General features: G+C 29.8%; 1 protein-coding gene across 1 annotated transcript; it reads right to left on the minus strand.

Annotated features, from left to right (window-relative positions):
- Positions 1-5,608: 5,608 nt before the first annotated feature.
- On the minus strand, positions 5,609-26,340 carry LOC129968610 (zinc finger protein 652-like). The gene is made up of 2 exons (XM_056082674.1): positions 26,026-26,340; positions 5,609-7,446 (listed from the first exon to the last, which is right to left on the minus strand). The coding sequence occupies exon 2, from the start codon at positions 7,314-7,316 to the stop codon at positions 5,859-5,861; it is 1,458 nt and encodes a 485-aa protein (XP_055938649.1). The 5' UTR covers positions 7,317-7,446; positions 26,026-26,340; the 3' UTR covers positions 5,609-5,858.
- Positions 26,341-26,417: the final 77 nt, after the last annotated feature.

Raw genomic sequence — 26,417 nt, forward strand, 5'->3', positions numbered from 1 at the left:
CTAAAAACAGAAATGTATTCGATAATTATTCTCTTTGATATATTAAAGGCTTTACAGGTATTCAACTATACTACATGAAATTGTCATTGATTGCGGTATGTAATTATGTCAGTCAATCGAGTAAAATCTAGTCTGATGAACTTTTAACTTGAAGCCTTTAATTTTCAATGGTCATCTTTCGTGGTATTTTTTGAATGCTCCCATCCATTTAGAAAAATTTATTTATTGGACCAATCTCGCCAAATTTGTTTTGACTCGGGGGGGGGGGCTGCTGGATCTAGCATTTAAAATTTTTAAAGAAATAAAAAAAAAAAGTTTTCCAATTTTTATAATAATTATTTTTCAGGTTTTCTATAATTTTATAACGATTTTTTTTTTATTTTAATATTTTTTATAGAATTTGTTTCCCCAATCAAACCTCTCTTAATTATAAAGGTTTTTTCCTGAGCAACGTCCAACATAAAGGCATGAAGTTATGAGCATAAAAATTTTGGAAGTTATTTTTGGGGCATTAAGAACGGATTTCTCAAACTTTTAATTCAGAGTCTAATTAAAAAATAAACACAGAATTTTAACGTGTTTTCATCATAACATCAAAGCATACTATAGCACATAAATTATTTTAACACTGTATTAAAAGTTAAAAAAAAAAAAAAAAGGCTTTTCAACGATTTTCTTTGAATGTATGCATTGCTTTCTTTAGTTTTAATAATTTTTGAGAAATCAGTTTTGGACCGTTAACAATGATTATTGTCATAATGAAATTCAAAATAATATCAATGATTTTTCGAATCATTAAATCACATTATTTTGAAGCTGTTAAAGTTGTAATAAAAGGGGAAATAAATGCTTTCTTTGCTTTTATTTAAACTTTTAAAAAAATTAAAGCAGTTCACTGAATAAAATTCTTTGGTGAGTTTTATTAAATTTTGAAGCATTGTGGTATATTGTCACGGGCTGGTTTCAAGAAATGCTTTATCCAAAAGATACTTCAATTGGCATTTTTACTCTCTCATATATAAAATTTAGAGAAGGAAGAGAATTGCATTCGTCAAAAATTTCGAACTCGAGATTTTGACGAGTCTCCGTGTTTCAAACCTCGGAATTCGGAAAATGTCTGTCTTTGTCAAAAGTAACACAAAAACAATTTGAACTAGATGGATGAAATTTGGTCTTCACACCGAACTTGCAGATTTCGATAAAATTTTCAGCAACATCCGTTCAGAGGAAATTTTTTTGTCCATCCGACTGTTCGAATATAAGTTAGCACGATAACCACAAAACGAAGAGAGCTAGATGGATAAAATTCGGCACACAGATTTAACATCTACAACATAGACATCTGTCAAATTTTGAGCCAAATTCGAAGAGCTCACCATATGTACTTTCAGAAACAGGCAAACGCGATAGCTCAAAAACGCAGTGACTTAAAAAGATCAAATTTGATATGGGATTTCGTGACTGCAAATATAGTTTTGGATCAATGTTTTGTTTCAATCGGTTTGGAAAGACGTATCTAAAATGCAAACTCGATTTTCGAATACTATTAATCGCATACCAGAGATTAATCATCAAAACACTCGTCAAAGAGTACACGACAGATCCAGTAAAAATTCTAAAATCACTTCAGAGGTTGATATTTCGTAGCTATGTATGCCAATGCCATACAATGGATTTTTTGTCAGTATGCCAGAAATTTTTGGGGAGACGCCCCCCGCTGATTTTATTTCTTACAGAACTGATTTGGGGGGGGGGCTGTTTCCATTATTTATGAAAACTAGGACTTGTTAAAGCATTTCCATTTCTTCGTAAAATATATAAAAATTTCTTCTGTAATTTTTTTTAACTAAGAATTTTTACTAATAGGTTAAAAAGTAGGTTTTCATTAAATTTTAGGAACGTTAGGGATAGCCTGGCTAGTAGGGCGTTGGATTCGCGTCCCTTGGGTTGCGAGTTCAAACCCCACCGGCCGAAGACTCCTCGTGTGTATGGTGGCTGGCGCACGTATAAATATGTTGTGGTCACAAAGTTCTCCCTGTCGAGAGTAATACCACTGGGGGTACTGGATCAGGGATGATCGTTCTCTGATTGAGTTCTAAATTACGATCTGTGGATGAGTGAATGAAATGCATAAATGAAGTCCGCCCCGTAAAAAGGGTTGTTACGTGTATGTAGCTAAGTCGTACACTTGGCCCTAGATGGCGCTACTGAAAAACAAGAGACGCCCCCTTGGCTTAAAATCACTGACTTCTAAAGTCAGTGGGCTTGTTTATGACAAGTACCATTAGAAACAACAACAGGGACGTTAAGTGTTCAAAAAAGGCCTTTACTAAACCTTAGAAGTGAGAGGCGATAAGAAATTTCTTTTTAGTCTGATTATTTGTGAAAGCTGCTATTATTTTCTATTAAAAACGATAAAAAAAAACTCATTTAGAACATGGCATTCTTCTATCATCAATTTCATAACATTTTTGCAGTCATATGATGATAAACATAGGAATGCTTTAGCTCTTCGCTTTATGACTGCAAATAAAATAATTAAAAGTTGGTGCAGGAAGAAATTTACTTTTTCCATGCAAGCCATGTTGAATCTTATTTGTTGTTGCTTATATAAAAATCAAATACAAAATTTTTGGTCATGCTGTGCTAATAACTATTGACAATTTCAGAAATCAATGTCTATTTAAAAGAATATGGAAACTTATTAATTTTAAAAGTTAACTTAATTTTTGGCTATTGATAGTTCCCCCCCCCCGCTTCATTTGTATGATCATTTCTATGTTTTTGCCAAATCCAAAATTTCTCAACAGAAGACGTTGTGCAAATACAGAAATAAATATTAAAATGTAAAGAATAGGCATTTAAAATTAATTAAAAAATTTTTGAGTAAAAACTGTGCATTATTATAAAACAGAAAAAAAAAATCTTACGCTTAGAAAATGTATAATTTACATATGCATACTTATACAAAGATTCTTAATTTTTTTGGCCTAGGTGTTTAAAAGTACTTATTTTTTGCAGCAGTTTCTCACTATATACCCTGAATGTTGGCTGTAAAATAACATTGGTTCTTGTAGTTAGTTCTTTATGCTAAATTTATCTGGGAAACCAAATACATGTGATAAACAAGGTAGGAAAAAACGCTTTTGATGATGTTTGTACTACTACTTGATTAAAAATACTTGATTAGAACAATATCTCCATTTAATAATTAATGTTTGATAAATTGAATTTGTACTTAAAACAGAGTCTTGCTGAAGAGAGTTATTGAGAATTATACTGATTACTAGACAAGATTTGCAATAGACTTAGCTGCTCGTTTAGAAATATTTTAGTAAGTTGATAATACCAACTTTATACCATTAAAATGTATTTTATAAGTCTTATACTACATTTTTATCTTTTCAATAAAAAATAGTTAATAACATTAAAAGATCTAGTCAAACCTTTTGTTACTCAGGAACCAAATATAATTTAGAACACTATTAACAAATTATTTATGCAAGAAGTAGCAAAATATGATTCTCAAACCATTTAACTTCAGTTTAGTATTCTTAAATATTGATCAAAGGCTTTCAAATGACAAATTTCCGAAATTAAAATAGTCGAGAAAAATATCCAGTTTGTTTCTCTTTAATATGACTATCATAACCATGCAGACACATAAAAACGTTACATTCATTTGTACAGGTTGCTGATAAATGAATATGAATATCAAGTTGTCACAATGCATTTATCTGCTGAGCACCGTTTCTTCGAAACACTGCTCTATACACTGAGCAACATAGTACAAGAACATGATTTTTGTATTATTTAAGACAGCTATCATAATTCCTGAATTGCAACATGCACTTTTTAATAAATGCTCCTTCCATTCAATTGCAACTGTCAGATTCACCATTTTTTCCTGTATGAAATTAGAAATCTGGTTTTCAGAAAATTTAGACATTTCTAATTTATTTCAAAATGTGTGGAAAATTATGGTTTTGAAATTGAATACTAAGCATGATAATTAAATATATCTGATAATGGAAGTTGTATATTTCTTTACTTTAATTTTGATACTTTAATTTGGATTTTAAATTGCTATAAGTAGTTGATAATTTCTTTCAAAAGCAGTTTTTGTTTGTTTGATAATCTATGATAATATTTCCATCAGTTTTCATTGTTTACTTTGCTCTTACATTTGCCATAATTTATTCAAATAAAAAAATTTTTAAGTGCTTCATTTATATAGATAAACAAAATCGAATATGTCAATCTAATTTGTTGTTTTTAGTTAGGAAATCTGTATATATATTCATTTTAAGTTAAATTTGCAATCACCTCTCGTACATATACTGAAATGTGCATGGAAAATTATCAACCAGTTTTACTAAATTTGCTCTTTTTTAAGATTTGCAATAAGGCAAATCAGACAGATACAGTGTATCTAAGAAGTAATATTTATGTATTCTATAATATTATTTCTAGTTTCTTAATACAAAACTATTATTTGCATAGACTGCCTTGTTTTAATCAGATACATGTTGTTATTCAGGAAATATGGACATCACACATCAAACCTATCACATAGGAAATAAAAATATGACTTAGATTTTTTTGAGCAAATTATATGAAACAATTTTCTATAATAGTCAAGAACATTCATTTTAATAAAATAGTAACTAATATAAAAAGAAAAAGAAATAAAAAAGTAATTCCAAAAGAAAACTTTATAAATAATTATTAAATTCAATCATAGCATATACAAACAACAATGTCTTAAAAATTCATTTTTAAAAGCGTAAAATTGTTTCATTTGGACTGAAAAATATAAAATTGATAATTTTTGAATTGATTACACTCATAAAAAATTCCCCAGAAGAATTATCAAATATTACATAACAGCTGCAATTTCAAACATAAAGATATATATATATATATAACAGTGTTTGTTATTTCAATTTTTAATACATTATACACATGGGAATTGAAAATAGTTTTTAATCAAAGCTGCCAACTAAATGTAATTAATTCATCTGAAAATTTGGTAATAATTAAATTTTTCATTGAAAAAAAATTTAATTTCATTAAAAAAATTAACTCATCTAATATATTAATATATTTATTTTAATGCGACTAATATATATTTGCAAAATTTATGAAACATAATATTGAATATAAAGTATATAGTTTAGTTTAATGCACAATATGAAAAGTATAAATATAATAAAAAATTCATCCATTTAAAAATATATATAATCAAATATGTCAACTAACTTTTAATCTACTTAATTCTTTTACTCTAAAATAATTTTAGTTTAATGTATTTTGTAGTAGTGATGGTATTTAAAAACAAAAGAGAGAAAGTACAGAATGAAATAGATTTTCAAAGTAAACTTTAAAAAAAATTCTTAGTATCCAAACGGTGCAATAATTGTCAAAATGTATACAAATAATTAAAAAATACAATTATCAAAGTTTACTTATTTCATAAAAAAAAAAAAAAAAAAAAAAAATTAAAATAGAAGTTTTACATAATGAAAACCATTTTCAGCTTATTAGATTTTAAAGATTGAACTGGAATGATTTAAAATGATTTATAAAAATATGCTTGGAGTTTGAATATCTATGTAGAGAGCAATGAAATTATTATGATCCATTTGCTGTAACAGGTATTTTTAATATTAAGATGGGTAAGATTGAAAATTTAAATATAAAACAAGCAACTGGATAAAGTCACAAGGAAATTTTTATTATTTAACAGCATTTTTACTTAGTCCCGAAAATAAAGGTGTCATTTTGGAATGTTTTGTTAATAGCAGGCATCAACAAGAAAATTAATAAAAACTATAATCTTTCCCCTAAAAAATCGTTTAATTTCCCATTCTTTCATTTTTGACACATCTAAAGTTATTTGCTGGATTTTCTGGACGCAAATGTATGAGTTCGTCCAGAGCTTCATGTATCGCCATAACCTTCTCATGTGGAGAAGATAGTTTACCCGCTAAATCATCAATAGCTGAATGAATCGTCTGAAGCTTGGATTCTACATTTTCATTTGGGAATGGATTTGGCGGAACTGTCAGCATGCCACTGTCTGCATAGAACCCAGGAGGCCTGGGCAAGAAACTAGCCACTGACACAGGTCCAAAGCTGGAATGCCCTAAACTCGCTTGTAAAGGCAAAGCACATGGAGTAAATGGTTTATGATCTGACGGATTTCCCACATTTAGAGGAGGATTACACAGCTGTAACTGTGAACTGGAAGGAAAAGAGTTGTTCACTGGCACTAGTGTGTTTGACTGAACTTGCTGGAAATTATTTGGAGCGGGCATCACATTGTTCACAGTTGACACTGGAACACCCTGGTATTCTGGTTGGCGATGGTGATCCTGATCACTGGGTGAACTTTTACTAATGTTCTCATGTTCGCTGTTTGGAGTTTCGCATTTCACTCTTTTGGGGGGATTTTTCCTGCGTTTATTGTTTTGAGGTAGATCAGCAGCTTGGTTGTGGTTACAGTTCTGAGACATGTCCTCCTCACTAATTCTGGATCCTGTAGGCGAACCTACTGCATCGGCTGGATCTAGTGACAAGATGAAACTTTCGCTGGACAAACTTGGGGCCGGTTCTTGATGTTGAGGTATCTCGGCTTCCGTCACACCATGTTTTTCTTTAAGATGCCTTTGCATGTTTCCTTTCAGTGTGAAAGAGCTATTACAAAGATGGCATTTGAAAGGTTTGTTATTCCGATGGATCGCCATGTGCGCTCTGAGATTATGTGCCCTGGACAAACCTTTCCCGCAGATGTTGCAGGCAAATGGCTTCACATCAGAGTGTGAAATCATGTGCATTTTTAATGTTTGTGGCTGAGAGAACTTTTTCCCACACTGATCGCAAGTGAAACGTCGTTCTGTGTTATGTATGTATGTATGTCTTTCCATGTTTGCTTTTAATGTAAATGTGCGTCCACATATGGGACAAGCGAAAGGCTTCACCGAGCTATGAGTAGCTTGATGAGCTTTAAGATGATGCTCTTTCATAAACTTCATTCCACATACTTGACAAACAAATCGCCGCACACGAGTATGAATTAGCATATGATCGCGCAGTTGACTAGGATACTGGAATACGCGCTCGCATATTTCGCACCGCAGCTGAGACTGTATAGAAGGTCTTGACCAGTTGGGCACTGTCACTCCTAGACGTGGCTCGAAAGTCTGAAAGTTATTGGAATCCGGGTGTTCTACATTAATACAGAACTCCCCCTGAGGGAAGCACTGGTTAGTGTTATCACAGAGGGGTCGATTCCATTTCTTTTTCTTACCCATCTGACTGGATAAACAAAGCAATGCATAGGATTACATGTGGTTAGAAGGAGCAGAAATATACTTGAACACGCAGGCAGCCACTCTCATCCCACAGCAAAAATAAGTAACATGACTCATCATAGCATACTTCCTGTAAAAACAGAATGCATTTTAAAAGTGAAAAGGCAACTGTTACAAAGGTTTTGTTACTTATACAATATATAGTTTTTGTGCTTACATCTGCATTCCATTGGAAATAATAAACAACCTGCTTTATTTATACATCATTGAAATTTTTTTTACAAAAGATAATCTGTTGTGTATAATAAATAAACTGTTTTTTATAAATTTTTGAATGTATCATTTCCGTTATTAAATTTTTAATTAGTCTCACTCTAACAGCCTAACTATTTTGTTCTAAAGTATCAAAGTAAAAAATGAAATAAAAATGCATAAATAAAATAAAAAGTATCTACATGCAAAAATAATACTTAATATCAATATTATTTTTAAAACAACAGCTCTCTGATATTTTACATATATATATTGATATCCTGAATATCCTGACAGGTGGGACTGAACGAAAAGTTTGACATTCGGGGGGGGGCGAGGCGGTCTAACTTAACATGGGAATTTTAATTGATTCAAAATAATCGAAAAAAAAAAATGAAATAAAAGTAAATAGCAAAAAAAAAAAAAAAAATGTAGCTTTCCATACACAGTACACATTAAAATGTCACGGTTACACGTAGTGAGTGATTTAAATGCAATCAACTTCGATAAAAATCTTAAGAAAGTTTTTTTCTGAATAGTAAATTAATATATATATAAAATTTGCTTCGAACTCTGTAAACCATTTACAACTGAATCGAATCCTCCAGCGAAACTTCCGGTTGTCATTCGCTTTTCTGCCTGATCTGGGTCCAAAGTTTCGACTTCCCTAGCATTTCCACAGGTCTTTGGCACCAACTTTCAAACTGTATTGCTGCTTCATGACTTCTATTAAATACAGGAACTTCAGACTCATTTTTCAAAAAGAATGGAACAGATTTCCTATTTATTTCTAGTAACTAATTTATTTCTGAATTTTGCTTTCGTATTATACTTTAAGACTGGAAAATGTTTATTGGGAAGTGAGAGGAGAAAATAAGAAGTCGCATAAGCTCCAGAATATAACATGTTATATTTTGGGGATGAACGTAATATGTTTAAAGTAGCAGCCTTTTGATTTTCATGTCTTAACAAAAAGTGTTTTAAAGCTCTGACAAAAAAAAATATCTAGTATGAATTTTCAAGCTTTCCTCTTAACACACACACACACACACACACACACACACACACACACACACACACACACACACACACACACACACACGCACGCACACACGCACGCACGCACGCACGCACACACACACACACACACACACACAAACGTACGCACGCACGCACACACACGAACGCACGCACGCACACACACACACACCTTTCCAAATGATATCGTTATTTGATCTAGAGCTACAAACTTTGTCAATCTGGCCTGAAATACACAACTTTACTTTAGTCACAATTTAATACTAAAAAAAAAAAAAAATACTGTGACTCATGAACAAGTTATGCATAAGAGATTTTATATTAATCATTATCAATATTTGGGCAAATTAGCTGGTTGCCAAAGACAGTGAATGAAAAATAAAAAAACTATATACAGTTTGTCGATCAAAAACAAATTATATAGATGAAACGTAGGGAGAAAGAGAGAAATTAAATAAGGAATATATGAAAATTAGCGTATATAAATGTAACGTTTATGAATTCAAATTTTTGCAGCTATTGGTGGCAAATTTCAAAGCGGGTCCCTGTTCATTATGAAATTCAAGAGAATTTTGTCTTTTCCTGGAGAAGTTATTTCCTAGAATCCCTATTTTCATTGTCTTGATTTGTAAAAGTCATGGAGTTGCCAACCTTTTTGTTGCTCTACAAAACTGCACTAGTTCTGTGTTTCTTAAGCTAAATGTTAAAGATATATGGGAACCTGCGAAAAGCAATGCTTCTTTCTTGTTCCTTTTGTCATTTCTGAAAGAAGTTTTCAGGATTATGAAATATATCAATCTACTTTTGTGCTTGCCATTTCTTTTTTTAATTTTGGCTATTGAATGTTTTAGTTGGCTAAGAGATAATTTCATATCTACAGATATATTTTCTTTTGTTACTCATTTTGCAAGAGCATTTGCATGCTCATTAGTTAGGTGGCCACCATGTGCATTTATCCAATCTAAATGATATATTTATTCTGGTATAATTGTTTTTGAATTTGTAATGCCATAAGAAGATGAGCGAGAGGGTTATGATAAGCTCGAAGGTCGGAATAGCTGTCGGGTCAGACTTTGATTACAGTGACGGATTATTTCAATAAGAGCTACATGTTTCGTTTCGAAATTTTTTTCATCCATTCTATATCATATTTATTTCTTTCCTCATTCATATCATAAAATGCTGTCATCAGTTCTTCTGTCCGTCTTTAATCTGCTTGTGAAAGTGGCATTTCTTGTTTAGAATTTTTTGATCTTTATCAAGACTTACTTGATTTTCTAAATTGAGAAGGACTGAATATATTGCCTGATCTTTGATGTTTTTTTAAAACATTTTTCAGGCTAATATGAGGTTTCTGATTGTATTATTAGTTGTTTTAATTTTATTTTCTTATAGCAAAGAGCTTCTTAATACGCAGTTAGAACAAGAGGAGGTATTCCTGTGACAATTTATTGGAGTGGTGTGATAAACTTGCTTGACATTGAGAATTAATTCCAATTGCACTGAGGACAGCTTCTCTCACAGCCTCACAGTGATATTTCATGCTTATACTATTGGTCCATGGGGAAGCGTTCTTTCAATGACCATTTTATAGATTCAATTTTCTATTATTACAGAGTATTATTATTAGAACACAATTTTCACTCGTTATTTACTAGAGATTCTTGCTTAATGTTTTGATGTTTTCTTCCATCAAGTGTGCAATTAAAATTTATCGTTTGTTGTTACACCAAATTACAGAATTATCCTTTCCCTCACTATTGTTCTGTTATTTCATTTCATCTTTAGTAGAAATCGTAATTTTCCAAAACTACTTTTTTCGATAGATTTGATTTTTGCTACACATTTATTGAATTCTTATTTGGCTTGTTTGCAGAGCCTTACATATGTTTTATAATTACAAAGACACAACCATCTGTAAAGATTTGTAGATGTACGTTTTCTGGTCAGCTGAACTGCTGGATATCTTTCGATATGAGATTTCAGAAGATTAGCCAACCGCACACACCTCTGACATTTCTTCATTTGTTTCCAAATAAATCAGCCTCGTTAGGCCTAAATAATATTCCTACTTGATAAAATATTTTAATACATGAATTTTTCAGTGAGGTTGTTTATTGCTGATCCGATGGTTGAGAATTGAAGGCCATCAAATACTCTTTTTATACTTACTAGAGTGATAATTAGGTTTTTCCACCACATTCATTAGGATTTTTGAGTTTTAGTTTCAGGACTTTTTGAATGACATTTGAACGCAACTTAACGCAATGCCTATTGTTTGACAACGGATTCTAAAACCCTTCGCGCTTTTGCGCATGCTTTAGGATGTGTTTAAAGTCAAAATAGGGGTGAGAGGAAGGATGAAAGGAGGAGATGTTTATATTTAACAATAAAATAAACTGGGATTACTCGCGGACTGCATTAAAATAATACGGCAGTGTAAGCATCATACCAGTTGCAACATGGTGTAATTTATTCAGATTTCGTTTTCTTGAAGTAAATATGCTTTTGAAATTATTTATGTAAATATTTGCATTTAAAGTGTTCTCTCGTATCACATCCATGGTAATTATGGAAGATTTCTTACAAATTGGCGTCCGCGACAGCATTATGGATTATCTAAAACGGGAGAGAACACAATTCAGGCGATTATTTAAGAATTCGCTGAAAGAAATTGAAAATGATGTGAAAATGGAACCGGCAAGTAAGATTGAATTGATACTGGTATTTAATATTTTAAATGATAAAGCTGAAAAGTTATTTGAATTAGATGAAAAAAATTAGAGTAATATGGTCCGAAATGGAAAATATTGAAGAAGAATTTTCCAATGACATTGATTTAACGGAAAATTATCGCCATCAGTGTATTGTTATGAAAACGAAAGTTCATTTTATTTTAGCAACGAAAAAAGAAAATAGTGATACTTCTGATGTATTAAATGAAACAAAACGAAATCCTTCGCCTTCCCATGTTTGAATTAAAACGTTTTGACTGCGATATAAAAAAACTGGCTCGGATTCTGGGGACAATTAAAAAAATTCACGATGATAGTATTGATTCGGATGATAAATTTCAATATCTTTTGCAAGCGACAGAAAGTGGTTCATCGGCAAGAGATTTAGTAGAAAATTTCCGCCGTAGGGCGCAAATAATAATAAAGCCACTGAACAATTGAAATCGCGTTTTGCTAAAGGTGAGTTGTTGATCCAAATTTATGTTCGTGAACTTTTGAATCTTGTTTTAATGCAAGCAAAGAATGCAGAAAATTTAACTTACGTGCTCTGTGTGATAAATCAGAAACCTAGTTAAAAGCATTTGATACATTAGGAGTGACATCTGAAAAGTACGAAGCAATGCTGTATCCATTAGTAGAGCCAGCTCTTCCAGAAGATCTCATATGAGAGGGAACGAACACGTAGCAGCATTGAAAATAAAGACAAGTCGAATATTTTGGGAAACTTGTTAGAATTTCTTCGATCGGAAGTCGAAAGTGATGAGAGATTACAACTTACTCGATCTGGTTTTGCGAAGGATCAAGAGTTACAAAGAATTAAACAAAGAAGAAAGATAAAATTCCTTCGGCAGTTTGCATTGTATATAGTGAAAAGAAAAAGCTGATAAAAATAAAAAGTAATGCATATTTTGTACTAAGTCATTTCATAATACAACAGAATGCTTTAAAGCTCCTGATATGTCACTGGAAGAAGAAAGATAAATATTAAAGAAGAAAGGTGGGTGCTTTATTTGTTTGTAACCAAGTCTTAATTCGAAGATTTATAGGACATTTTTGAAGTGTATTATATTCAAGAAAAAACATCATAGTATTATGTGTCCAAATATAAATGACACAAAACAAAATCCATCGCCTGAATCAGATGCCAAGATTTTCTTGTCACCAAGGAATTTATCTACATTATTGTTAACGGTATTGGTAAAAATCATCAATAAAGACAGATATTTAATTATCTGAGAACTATTCGATACCGCTGCTCAGAGATCTTTCATAAAAAAAAAATATTGTGGATAAACTGGGAATGGAACCAGTAAATCAAGAAATGTTAAGTCATGAACTTAATGGGGGCAGTGAAACTAAACACAAGTCCCATAATGTTTATAATATTACATTGCAAAGCTTGTGTTCGAATTTCCGGCACAACATTTCGTTTTAGATTAAAAGAAAATACGTGGTGCTATTCCTTGTGTAAGTAATCCTGAAATGTTCCCATTTTGAAGAGAAAAAATAAAGAATTAAGTGATACAGCGCAAGACATTCCTGAAAAAGGTTTATTAATAGGCGCAGATTATCTTGGTACATTACTGACAGGATCAATTGAAAATACTGATAAAAATTTAGTAGCCTTACAAAAACAAAACTCGGATGGACATTTCAAGGAAAACAAACGAACAGTCAAAATCTTTGGAGAATATTATTTATGCTACCAATTTAGATTTGACGGAATTATGGAATCTAGATGCAATCGGTACACAAAATCCTGTAGAAATTACGTCAAGGTAGGTAGCCGATGAAGAAACAGTTGAATTTTTCCGTAAAACTATTAAAAGAAATGAAGACAAGAGATATGAAGTATGTTAACCGTGGAAAAGTCAATATCCAGAGTTAGAAATCAACAAAAATTTAGCCACTAAGCGTTTGATGTCAACTACAAAAAATCGTATTCGATCAGGACATTTCAGCTAATATGATGACTTTGTTAATGAGTGGATTCGAGAGTGAATTATCGAAATTGTAAATAAAGATAAGAATAAAGGACACTATTTACCTCATCATCCTGTAATAAAGACTAGAAATACAACTACAAAGATTCGCCCAGTTTTCGATGCCTCAGCAAAAGACTCTAAAGGAAATTGCTTGAATAATTGCTTAGAAAAGGATCCAAATTCATTAGAATTGGTGCCAAAATTGATAATGCAAATTCGTAAAAATGCTATTGGAACAACATCAAATATTAAAAATGCCTTTTTATAAATCAACTTGAACCCAAAGGATAGAGATTATTTTAAGTTTTTATGGTGGAAAGATTTTTTAAGACGAGAGGAATTGATCACTTGTCTTAACTTGGTCTTACTTGGATTAAACGGAATAGTTCTTGGAATACATTCGAAAGAAACAGGGTAACAGAAATAAGAAAAAATACCAACTCTGATTATTGACATTTCGTACCCGGTCGTATGAATCCGGCAGACCTTCCTTCCACAGGTTGTGATGCAAAGATTTTATTGAAGAGCAATTGATGGGAAAGTTCAGAATGATTATCAAAGTCACAAGAATTCTGGTCTTTGAATAAGAAACAAATTATTGATGAAAATTCAGTTGAATCAGAGAAAAGGAAAACAATAGTCAGTAATGTGGAGCATGAATCAGTTAACTTGACTGACAATTTACTTTATTTTATTTACTTTACGAAGTCCAATCAGATGAAAACTGTTTGCTAAAGTTAATTCAAACGGAAAGTTTTGCAGGATGCAAAATGAAAGCATTGAAAAATATACAAACTTTCAAAGATGATACCGACGTTCTTAAAGTTAGAATTAAGCTCATTTTTTGCGTTCTGGGAGATGAAGATGAGAATTTTAAGTGCCTAATATTGTTGCCGAGTAACCATGAATCCTTCGTCGATTGATACAATAGAAACATTATAAGTTTCAGCATGCCGGACTTCGAACTCTCATTTCCAATTTGAGGGAAAATTATTGATTATTTCTGTCAATAAAATAGAAAAACAAGTAATCTCTCATTGTATTACTTGTACAAGATTTAAAGCAAACTTACGGAGCCACCTTTAGCACCTCTTCCTAAAAATAGAATAAAAGTTGCTGCAACATTTGAAGTCACAGGGATTGATTTGGCAGGCCCATTGTTTTTGCGTTCTGGAGAAAAGACATGGATTGTCCTTTTTACCTGTGCTATATATAGGGCTGTTCATCTTGAGTTAGTCAATTCCTTGTCCACAGAAACCTTTATAATGGCTTTAAGAAGATTTTTTTGCTAGGAGTTAACATTATCTACACTGACAACGGCACAAACTTCGTTGATTCAAGGCGAAGATCATGTCGTTTCCACTATCAAGAAAATTAAATGGAGTTTCAACCCTCCAACTGCTGCATGGTGGGTGTGGATGATTCGCAAGCTAAAAGAAATGCTAAGGATAATTTTAGACCGAAAGAGTATTGAATAGGAAGAATTGGAAACTCTTATTTGTTATTGTGAAGCTACAATAAATTCCAGGCCACTCACATAAACTTAAGATAATTCAGAAGGTCTAAGGCCATTGACACCTGCTTGTTTCTTGAAAGGCATTTTTAGAGGTGAAACAAATGATTTAGACGAAATTGGCAGTAAAAGCCTAAATAGAAGATTACGTTTTATTCAAAAACAACGGCATAGTTTCAGAATGGGATTTCGAAATGAATACTTAGCAATGTTAGTGCATAAAGGTCACAACCGAGAGGAATCTTTGAATGTTGGAGACATAATTCTCCTTGAAACTGATGAATAATGTCTTCATTGCCATTAGGAATTGTAACTGGAGTCCTCTCTGAAGCAAATGGACATTAAAGAGTCGTCAAATTAAGAACAGCTCAAGGGGGGAAAGTGAAATCATTCCAGAGATTTTATTCCTTGGAAATCAATAGTTCTGGAAAATTACCATTCATTGCTCAGCAAAAGGACAAAAATACAAACACTCAACTTCCTGCAACTCCAGGTGTTTCAGATCAAGATTCCAGTGAAGACTATGATTATATAACCAAAGTAGCTCCTGATGTTGTCACTAAAGCTGGTCGACGTATTAAAATTCCCAATAGACGCAATTTCAGGTACTCCATAAAATTGCAAGGTGGGAGATTATGTAAGTATCATACCAGTTGCAACTCAACTCCACATGCTGTAATTCATTCAGATTTCGTTTTTTCGATGTAAATATGCTTTCAAAAAAATTTCTTTATGTAAATATTCGCAATTAAAGTGCTCTCTCATATTATATCCATGGTAATTATTGAATATTTTCTACAGTCAGAAACGACACGATACTCATATATACGTGAAAAAAAAAAAATTGAACGAAAAAGTATCTAATAGGACGATGATCAAGGTCAAAGAATGGCGAAGCTTCCGGAAATGAACCCTTAATGAGATAGAATCATCGAAAAGTGATCGTCTCAGAATACTGAAACGAACTTTAGTTTAATATCCGAAGTTAAGGCAAATTGACATCAAATTTCCCCAGCTAAGCCTTTGTATTTTTGAAATACTGTGATTACAAACAGACGGATTAATTAATTAGATTTTTTAACTAAAAGAAATACGAAAAGCTGATTGAATTGGTCTGCAACATTGTTTGCTACACATTTGCAATACCCTTTTTTATATTGGATAGTAAAATGATACATTATAAGATATAATAGTTTGTAAAATATTTAATCATTGTAATTTTTAAATAAAAATTGACTTTTTTAAATTGCAATCACAAAAAGGCCAAATAAATACACAATGATTAGTGGGTTATATCTTGCACATAATAAATAAAGCACACACACACATCTAAACTGATACCATACAAATATTTTACTAAAAGCTCCTGTTTTAAAACTTTGTTTAGTAATTCTTTTTTTCAGGAAATTATTCATATCCAATTCAAAACGTTAATAGCTCAAATATTTTTACAATTTCGAACGTTTTTAACCATGTAACATTACATTACAATTTCTATACATTTATACAGTTTTACTATAACCACTAATTCTTAATTTGCAAGCCGCAGTGGCTTGCTGGTAAAGTCCTGACTTCGGAGCCAGAAGTTTATTGTACCTGCTTCTGCTTTGTAAATGGATCTCTGGTTCATTTTAAATCTGTCGGATCCAAATTTTTTCCATCTAGTTGGGTATGGAGGAAAGAGGGAGGGTGGGTAGGAACCAATTCCAGTGTCACCCTCGTAATTCAAAATTAGTAAAAGATCCCTTCGGAAACGGGCCTAGTGTTCTCCAAAGCGGGACGTTAATATAACAAAACAATCAGTAACTTTTAACTCAACAAGATTATTATAGCACAATAAAGTTAGATTTGACTTCTTGACACATTAACAAAATATTTCCCTTCACCCGTTCGCTAAATTTTCATATTCTTTTGTATAAAATGGCTCATTAGTTTAATGACTATTTATGTGCAATTAGTTTTAATGCTTATTGATGTGCTAGTGCTCCCATATATTTTTATAATGAAAAAAAAAAAAAAAAAAAAAAACGCCATATATTTCTGATGTTCGCTTTTAAACAGGATTATGTCAATGGATCTCAATCACTCTGACTTCCAAACTTGAAAAATTCATTTCAGAATATGAACGTCAATTTTATGAATATGAATGTTTTTCATTTCTAAGAATAAAACAAACTAAAATTAATGCACGTACAATTTAAAATAACAAGTAAAAGAGAGGGAAAGCGAAAAAGCAAAATTAGGAATTGAAAAAAACTTTTTATTTTATTTAAAATAACAATTGGCATATCAAATTATTATTTATATGCTATATCATAACAGCGAGACTTTCAAAATGATATGGAATAATAGAGGTATAATTTCTTCTTCATCTGATGTAAAAAAGTTAAAATGTTTCTGCTGGTGCTTATTATTACCGACAAAAATTATCACAATAAGAAGTAATCAGATGCATTACTGATAGGTATGATGGAACGAAAAAATCATTTTTTGATTTTTAATAGCGCGGAAAAGTTGCCTTTTGGTGTAGATAAAATAAATTATAAACATGAAAAATATTGGAGTAGATCTTGAGGTGCCGCAAGGACGTTAAAGTTTCCTAAAATTAAAATTTTTGCTACATTTTAAAGTATTTTTACGAAATAGTTAACTTTTGATTTTTAACTTGTAATAGCGCGGAAAAGTTGTCTTTTAGTGTTGATAAAATAAATTATAAATATGAAAAATATTGGAGTACATCTTGAGGTGCCGCAAGGCCGTTAAAATTTCATAAAAATACACTTTTTACAACTTTTTAAGAATTTTTGCGTGCTTCGATTATGAAATAAAAACCTTTCATTAGACATTAAAAGTATAAAAACAGTTTTACTATTGCACTGGCATGGCATTGAGCCATGAGCGGTTGTTATTGAGGTAAGGCGGAGATTTGTCCGTGTCCGGTGACAAGAACAAAGCTGATTTCAAATCAGTAAGCTCTACCGAATTCAGTTGAGTAGGCGTCTCCCCTCCGTCTATTGTGTAAGTGATTAACGTAATTGATTTGTTAGTTTGTGCTTTGCTGTGATTAAAAATGGCTCAGTCTAAATTAGTAAAGACAAGACAAATATCGGAGTGTTCTATTTTGGGGAAATTTAATGATTTGTTTGAAATTGAATACACTACTGACGAATTTAGTACTACAGTTATATTAGACATAACATCAAAATCGCTTCGGAGAAGGATCCTTCTGTAAGCGAAATATGTGACACTTTAGTTCTCATAACATAACAGAATATGGGTCAAGAGCTTCTTTCCCCGTTGCTTCTAGCAAAAGAATTTCACAAATGATAAAAGCTTATCATGCTAAATACAGGAATTTATTAAAGTATAAAAGCAAAAAATGTACAAATAAATTTAATTTCAACCTAAGAATTTAGAGAAGAAGCTAGACGTTTATTTGATATTGCTGATTTGTATAAAAAAAAATGCCAGTTATGTAATAAAAGGTTCTAAACGATCAATACAGGAACAACAGGAAAATGGTTATATGTAATATTGATATTGCTACCACAAGTGCTTTGTGGAAGAAAGAAGCAAGAAAGAAAAAAGAACTGACAACGCTGAAGAACAACAGTGTTCTTTACAAAAAGAGGCAAGCCAACCAGATCCATCAAATAGATAAGAAGCGATAAAACTATCAAGATCCTGTGCGGTTTAATATTAAGTTAAAACTTTATACAGAAGGCATCTGAAGCTGAACCAAATAGTATAGGGGACTCGGTTATCGACTTTCTCTGGCTTCGTTGTCACATGCAGGCAGTGGAAAGAGCTGTGAGACTGGCGGCCGAATCGGCCCAAAATGTCTGTGGTTCAATCGCAAGAGAAGGATACATAAAAGCAAAAATTGACTCACGTGTAAATTTGCTAAAATGTAATTAAAAAAACTGTTTCATGTGGCAGTGAAGTAGAAACAAACACTTTGCAGCTGTAACATGTGTAATCATTAAGGATACAGAAGTAAAAAACGCAAAATTGGACATAAAAAATATTTTTTTTATTATTATACTTTGTAATTAATAATTTTTTCAATTGTAACGCTTATATATGTATTTAAAATAATCTTTTGTAACATTATATGCACGAAAAATTCATAAATTTTTTTTCAAAGTCTATAATTTTTCAAATTTTTTACAACCTTTCAGGTCTTTTAGACATCTTGAAATATTCTTGTTTTGCAACCAAGATTTTTTTAAAATTCTTTTTGAACCTAAGAGCTACTTTTTCACCACTATTGTCAAACTAAAATCTAAGAAAATTTTTTAAAAGACTTTAACAATTTACATTTTTTTTTTTCAATTTTTTTCACAATTTTTTCTTTGCGGCACTGTAAGATAATGTAATATTGCAACCAAATTTTTAAATACGTTTTTGAACCTAAAAGGCAATTTTTCCGCACTATTACCAAAGTAAAATCACAGAAAAATTTTCAAAGGCCCTTTTTAAAAATTTCCATTCCTTAAATTTTTTTACAGGTTTCAAGCCCTTTGCGGCATCACGAGATAACGTAATATTGCAACAAAACTTTTTAATATTCTTATTAAACCTAAACTTTCCCGCACTATTACCAAACTAAATCTAAAAAAAAAAATTAAAAAAAAAAAAAAAGGCCATTTTTGTTTCACCCTACTGATGGGTAGTAGCGAATGCTGCGCATGTAAGCAGCAAAATTTAAGAGCACCAAACTAGGTTCATATTCTGTATATTTTTTTTATTGCTTATTTTGTTGTACTGCTAATACCTCTTGTTTATTTTGTGTACGTTTAATAATAAATATTTTTATTTTTATGAAAGTTAGTGATTTTGTTTTTATTGTTTTTCTTTCTGTATATTTTGCGTAACTCTAAAACTAATATATTTTTTAGAATATTGGGTTTTAGTTTTTATTGCTTGTTTTGTGTATTGCAAATATTGCTCTTTATTTTGTCTAGCATCAATAAATAAAGTTTTGCACATATACATCTTATGTATTCTAAAATTATATAGGGAAGCATGAAAAAAAAAAAAACCTTCAAGCAGCCACTCGAGTCTCAGAGAATGGGCCTGAAAGTAGTATAAGAATTAAAATTTATTAGTTTATAAATCTTCTTATTTTATCTTGATATTTCAAATGAGAAAGGCTTTGTCAAATACAAAATAACTTTGTACATCACTAGCAAGAAGAAAAAACATTTTTCTAGATTCTTCTTCCATTATAAGCTAAGTACTAACTTTTGTTATTTGAGATGAAAATATTTTCTTGTCTTTTATTTACAAAAAATATACCACTGAATTAATTATTATGAAATCTCCATTAAAATAACCTCAGAGCAAAATTTGAAGCAGTTATAAAAAAAGGTAACAAATATCATATAGCTAACAATTGGTGATAATTATATGGTGTAAGTATTATATCAAAGAAAATAAAAGTATACTTAATATTAACACTTCACAGAATATCAATATATATATAAAAATAAATGCAACTTTATTTTCTTGTATATAAAGCATAGATAAAGTATTCTAATTATCGAAAAATTCAAACTCCAGATTTTGACTAATCCCTATGTTTTAGACCTTCGTGAGTTTGAAGAATACATTTTAAAAAAATGTCTGTCTGTGACAAAGATGACTTAAAAATGCTTTGGACTAGATGTTTCAAATCTTGTACACGGTTTTTACACCAAATTTGCATTCTGTTGCATTTTGAGCAAAATTTATTCACAGAAAATCCATTCAGCTGTTTGAATATCACTTAATAGAATAATTATGAAACAAAGAGAGCTGGGTGGATAAGATTAACACTTCTATTGCAGAGCTAATTCTAATAAGAGGTTGAATATCTGCAAGCCTGTACTTTCAGAAGCATGTAAATGTGATGATTTAAAAATACTGCAACTTAAATATATCAAATCTGACACAAGATTTTCTGACTACAAGTTCTTTTCACATTGTGCTTTCAATGGGTCGGGGAAAATGCATCTACAACACAAATTCGAATTTTGAATACTATTAACTACAATCCAAAAATAAATCCACAAAAATCTTGCAAAGCATCACACTCAAGATTAAGAAGAAATGATAAATTCACACTAAAGGTTAATATCTCATAACTAGTGTATGTCGATAGCTTGTAGGGCATTCTCAACCTTACTCATGGCCTTCAAAAGTGGCAGATAACATCTTTACTAGAGAGAATGCAAGAAAGCTTTGGAGAAGCTAATCCCATTGGTTTAAAATAAATAATATTTTCATTCAACAGGGATGGGGACAGTAAAGATGAAATAGTTTCTTTATTTAGAAATATAGTTTTTAACTAACAAAAATAGATATTTAATGAATCGACACTAAATCTTTTTTTTAAACCTTTATAGTATTTAAAAGTAAAATTTGAAGAAAATCTATTTAGTAGTTAGGATTTCTTCTGCAAATGAACTATTTATGAATTTTCACTTTTACTTATCTAAATAACCACTTAAGTATAAATTTCATTTACTTTGCATTTTTTTTTTTCCCAAACTGCATTGGATTTTAAAATTTTTCAAGGTTTTTATTTTAAGCAAACAGAGGAGTGGGTGAGCAGAATCAGCCATTTTCACCAATCAGATTCCCCGCCCCCCATTTCAGGAAATGATTAATGTAATTAAAATGTTTCCAGTAAATGAAACCTATTTTAACTTTCAAAAGATTTAAAAGTTGTTTCAACTTACTTTTCAAAGTGTGCTCATAAACATAATCTGTTTATATTTAACTATAACATTCCTATTACTTCTTTTCTTTCAAATAATATGATCTGTTCGAACATAGCTTGCCTTTTTTGTAATATCTTTTAAGTAAATAAATATTGTTTAATAATTGTCTACTTAATAATAGTTAGCAGCTGAATGATAAAATAAACTATAAAATTTAATGTAAGTGATTATTCACATCTTATCAATAATCACTTGATTAATATTCATTAAGTTATTTAATGTTAATTAATCAAATGTAATGTTATTTAATGTTAATTAATCAAATGTAATGTTATTTAATGTAAATTAATCAAAAAATCATAAAATTTATCTTATCTAAAGCTTATGGAGCTTCTTTAATGCCTGAAAAGAGATTCTCAGGATAATGAATATATGCTTGAATATATTTATGCTATAGAAATTGCTGCATGCAAGGCCCATCATTTATGCTTTTTAATCTGTTAGTCACAATTAAGTGAAAAATACTTGAAATCATATTGATAATTATAAATTAAAATACATGCAATTTTACATTTTAGAAAACAAAATGAAAAGATATCTTAAAATTACCAAGTATATTATCATAAGAAAGTTACACATTTCTTAGAGTGATCAGGGTGCGTAGTGAGAAAATGTTTCAAAAATTAAGCCTTTTTAAGTACTTTTTACGCTCCTTACCCAAAAAAATTAGGCACTTTTTTACATCCATGCATACACAAGCCTGCTTACTTTCTAAGCATAGGATATTTTCCGTCTTATAATAAAGTTTTGTTTTTATTGAAATTTTTTTAATTAATTTTAAATGCATATTTTTGAAATTTTAAGTTATTTCTGCAATAACATAGTAATTTTTATAATTATTTGTGCAATACTGCAGAAGCGTCTAATGTAAAATATATTTGGTTTTGACAAAAACAAAAATGATCATAGTTTTATCATTAACAAAAAATTAAATCAGATTTAATCAATCAGTTAAATTTTTTATTTTTATATAAGATTAACAATAAAAATCAGGCTTCTTTTTCAACATTTTTTTAATTAACAAATTATCAGTTAATTTGGATAGATACATCATTTCTGAATTTACATTGGCATTAATAAAGATGCATAGCATGACTGAAAATTTTGAATTTGATTTTTATACATACTGCAACAAATGAAGTTTGGTATGGTTGGGATGTAAATTAAAATTTCCTCCTGCTCTAACTCACCATATTTAGCAGTTTAAAACATTTTATTTGCTGCTTTATAAAGCTAAGAGCTAAAGGAAGGCTACCTAGATATAACACTGCAATGTTTTAAATGAATTTTCAGATGAAATTTTTTAATAGAAAAACACTAATAAAATAATAGAAATAGTAGAAACAATAATAGAAATTTAATAGCAACTAATAATAAAAAATTGTTTTATCACTTCTTATTTCTGATGTTTAGTAAAGACTTTTTTAAAGGTTTCATATTTTGAAAATTTAAGAAAAACCTGCTTTTTAACCTCTATGCAAAAATAAATAAAATTTTAGTATTTTAACTTTAAGAAATAAGAAAGAGGTAATTATATATTTTAGGAAGAAATGAAAATGATTTTGCATTTCTTATTTTTCATAAATAATAGAAACAAATTCACGAAGATAAAAAAAAAAACAGCTCTGCAGTTACAAATATAATGAAAATTTTAAAAAATGACAGTAAATGCATTTTTTTTAAATAGTAATTTTTGAAGCTAGTGTAACACTAAATGCTGCACTGCCTTAAAATTTCACAACACTTATCAAGTGAAGAACCTTATTCAATGTATTGCTTTAAAGTTTTGAATTTTATTTGAAAATTTTGAATTGAATTTGAAAAGTAATAAAAGGCCTTTCTTTTTAAATCATAGCACGTTTAACGTGACTCAACAATTCAATGAAGAAATGACATTATTTTGAATTTTATTTTTAAAAAAATCATTGTTATAAACTGAGTTTAAGATTAAAATTCCAAAAATTATTAAAACTAAAAAAAAGAAAGAAAGTAAGAAAGAAAAGTATTCATTCAAACGAAATTAGAATTCAAACAATCTTTTTAAATCTTTAAAATGGTGTAAAAATATTTTTTTATTCAATAATATGTTTTGATAATTAGGCAGAAATAAATTTTTATTTTTTAATTAAACTTCTAATTAAAATTTCAAAAAATACATTCATAGTGCATTTCAAATATCACAGAAGGAGCTTTCTGCCACATTTCACTTTTCTAACTTCAATGATTTGTCAATCATGACAAACCTCTAAGAGTAGAGAGATTTCATTGGGAAACAATATATATGTATGAGTTACAAAAAGAGGAAAAGTAAAAATTGTCAAACCTTAAAGAATAAAAATTCTGAAAATCTTTTTTCTTGTAAATTCTTTTTTGAAATTTTAAGTACCAGATCCAGTAGATTTCTTTATGCATACAAGAACTAAACTTTTCAAGATTGGTCCAATAAATCACAATCATTGGAAATCTGTGGCTTCAAGTTAAAATCTCATCATATTTGGATTTTACGCAATAACTAATGCAATGAGTAAGAATTCAATTAGCATTGTATGGCAAATCCTTTTAATAAGTTATACAAGACATTGCTCCAAAATGAAATATTAACGAGAACAACGATCAAATGTGTAACGAACTAAAAGGCGTCATTGTAAGCGTTTTTAGATCTTCTGGGGGCACCAAATTCATCATGCTGTATTCATATTTTCTGCCTGTTGTACAAATCTGTGTATTTTTCTTTAATAATACATAAAAAGGTTAAGCATACAGTTATTAGGCATAACTAAAGCAATTCTTCATCGTCTTTGTATTCTACTGAACAACAAACATTTTTCGAAGTCAAAAAAATATGACATAGTACGCATTTTCTATTGCCCCTTTGGGATAAAGTTCCCAATATTTCAATAAACAACAATGCACATTGTTGAAGAAAGAGGAGTGTGAGAAAAAGACATTTAGTTTTATTTTAATGCTTGTTGGCACACTTCAAAAAGTTTTCTTTGCACTTCTCGATAAAATTAAGCACATTTTAAGGACATTTATTAAAAATAAAGCACATTTAAGGTGCTTAAAAATGATTTTCAAATTTGGACACTTTTCATGATGCTACGCACCCTGGTGATAATGTATCATTTTGAATGTCAACATTAATAAAAGAGAATATACATGAAGTTTCTATGCTATAGAAATTGGAAATTTATATAGATTTTCTTCAGATTTCTGCCCATAAATATTCCAGAGCAGAAGGAAGAGCTTATGATAAATTTCATAACAATACATTTAATAAATCATTAATTTATTATAAATAAAGTTTTCATGAATAGAGAAGATTATTTTATCTTTACCGTCAGTATTTTGCTTTACAAGAGAAATAGTAAATATTTTATATTATTTTTAATTATTTGCCTTTTCATTGCCACTGGAATAACTTTGTAAATTTTTTTTCTATTCTTTATAAATTATTCTTTTAAAAATAGTAACTTACTATAAAAAATAAGTTTTGGAAAACTGTTTCATACAATTTTAAATACACTGAAATTTAAAAATAATTTCATTAAAAATAAAAAAAGCAGTTAATAACAGTATTATAATGTTTTGAATAAAAATGTTATTACATTAAAAATAAAATATATACACTTAAAAATGCATTTATATTTCCATATACTGGCATTTGGTTTACAATTTAAGTATGCAATTTAATTTTTTTAATTATGGCAATATCATATTATCTCATTATTATTGAAGTAAAAGGAAGGCTGCAATGAATATTTTTTAGATTGATTAATTATTAATTTTTCATTAATAAAAGACATAAAATTTTTTTATCTTGTTTGATGTCAGGTTTATCAACTAGCAGAATATAATTATTGCGAATTAAATAATGAAATAACCGAAAAAAATCTTTCTATTTTTAAAATTTTTATGAAGGAATTAGAAAATATAGAAGTTGCCAGACTCGGATATAATGAAGAAAGTACATATCAACTTAGAAAATTTTTTCATGGTAGTAAATTTTTTTTTTAATTTACTGTTTTTTTTTCAAATAATAAAAACAATTATAATTTATCAGAAAAATAAACATAATGTAAAAAAATGTAGAGTATAGAATCCGATCATCTTTATAAAATATAAATTATCATTTTCTAATGTATTTTTAAAAATTTTATTAATGGGTAATTAAAATGAATAAAAAATAAAGTGGACAGTCCCCAAGGAGGGATTGAAAAATATTTATAAAGTAAATGTGTATTGTCAATGTAATTATAATGCATTCTCTTGAATATCAAAAATACAACACTTATTTTGCTTTAAAAAAAAAACATATGATTTTGCCTTAAATAAAGCTAAATATAAGTACATTTTTAAGTAAAAAAAGGAAATTATTCAAACATGCATCTGGAAGACAGGAAAACAACAGTTCCTTACCCAAATATTATGGAGGGATGCTACGAAGCATAAATTTAATAAAATACATCAAGTTCTTGAAAACTGATTTATATTCACGCTCAAAAGCAAAGAAAATTTCTATTTTCCTGTGAAGCATTATATTATGGTTGATTTAGTGAGTGCTTAAATAATGAATTAAACTTCTTCGTAAAGAAAATGTATTCATAATTTTTCATTAAATGAGAAGGATAATTCAAAAATATAAATTGCAATCTTTCTCTTTTTCTCATGGCTTTCACAATCATGTTTGCATGACAATCATCACCCCATAACTTTCGCTTGTCCACTGTTATCCATTACATACATACACAACAAAACAACAGCTTAGTAGCGTTGCCAATGTTTTTCGAACTATTTTCCAGTTTCATTTT

Source organism: Argiope bruennichi, chromosome 5 (assembly GCF_947563725.1).
Source record: "Argiope bruennichi chromosome 5, qqArgBrue1.1, whole genome shotgun sequence".
Lineage (NCBI taxonomy): Eukaryota > Metazoa > Arthropoda > Arachnida > Araneae > Araneidae > Argiope > Argiope bruennichi.

Coding starts and splice junctions, on each gene's coding strand:
- LOC129968610 (XM_056082674.1), bottom strand. CDS start 7,316: ATGGGTAAGAAAAAGAAATGGAATCGACCCCTCTGTGATAACACTAAC.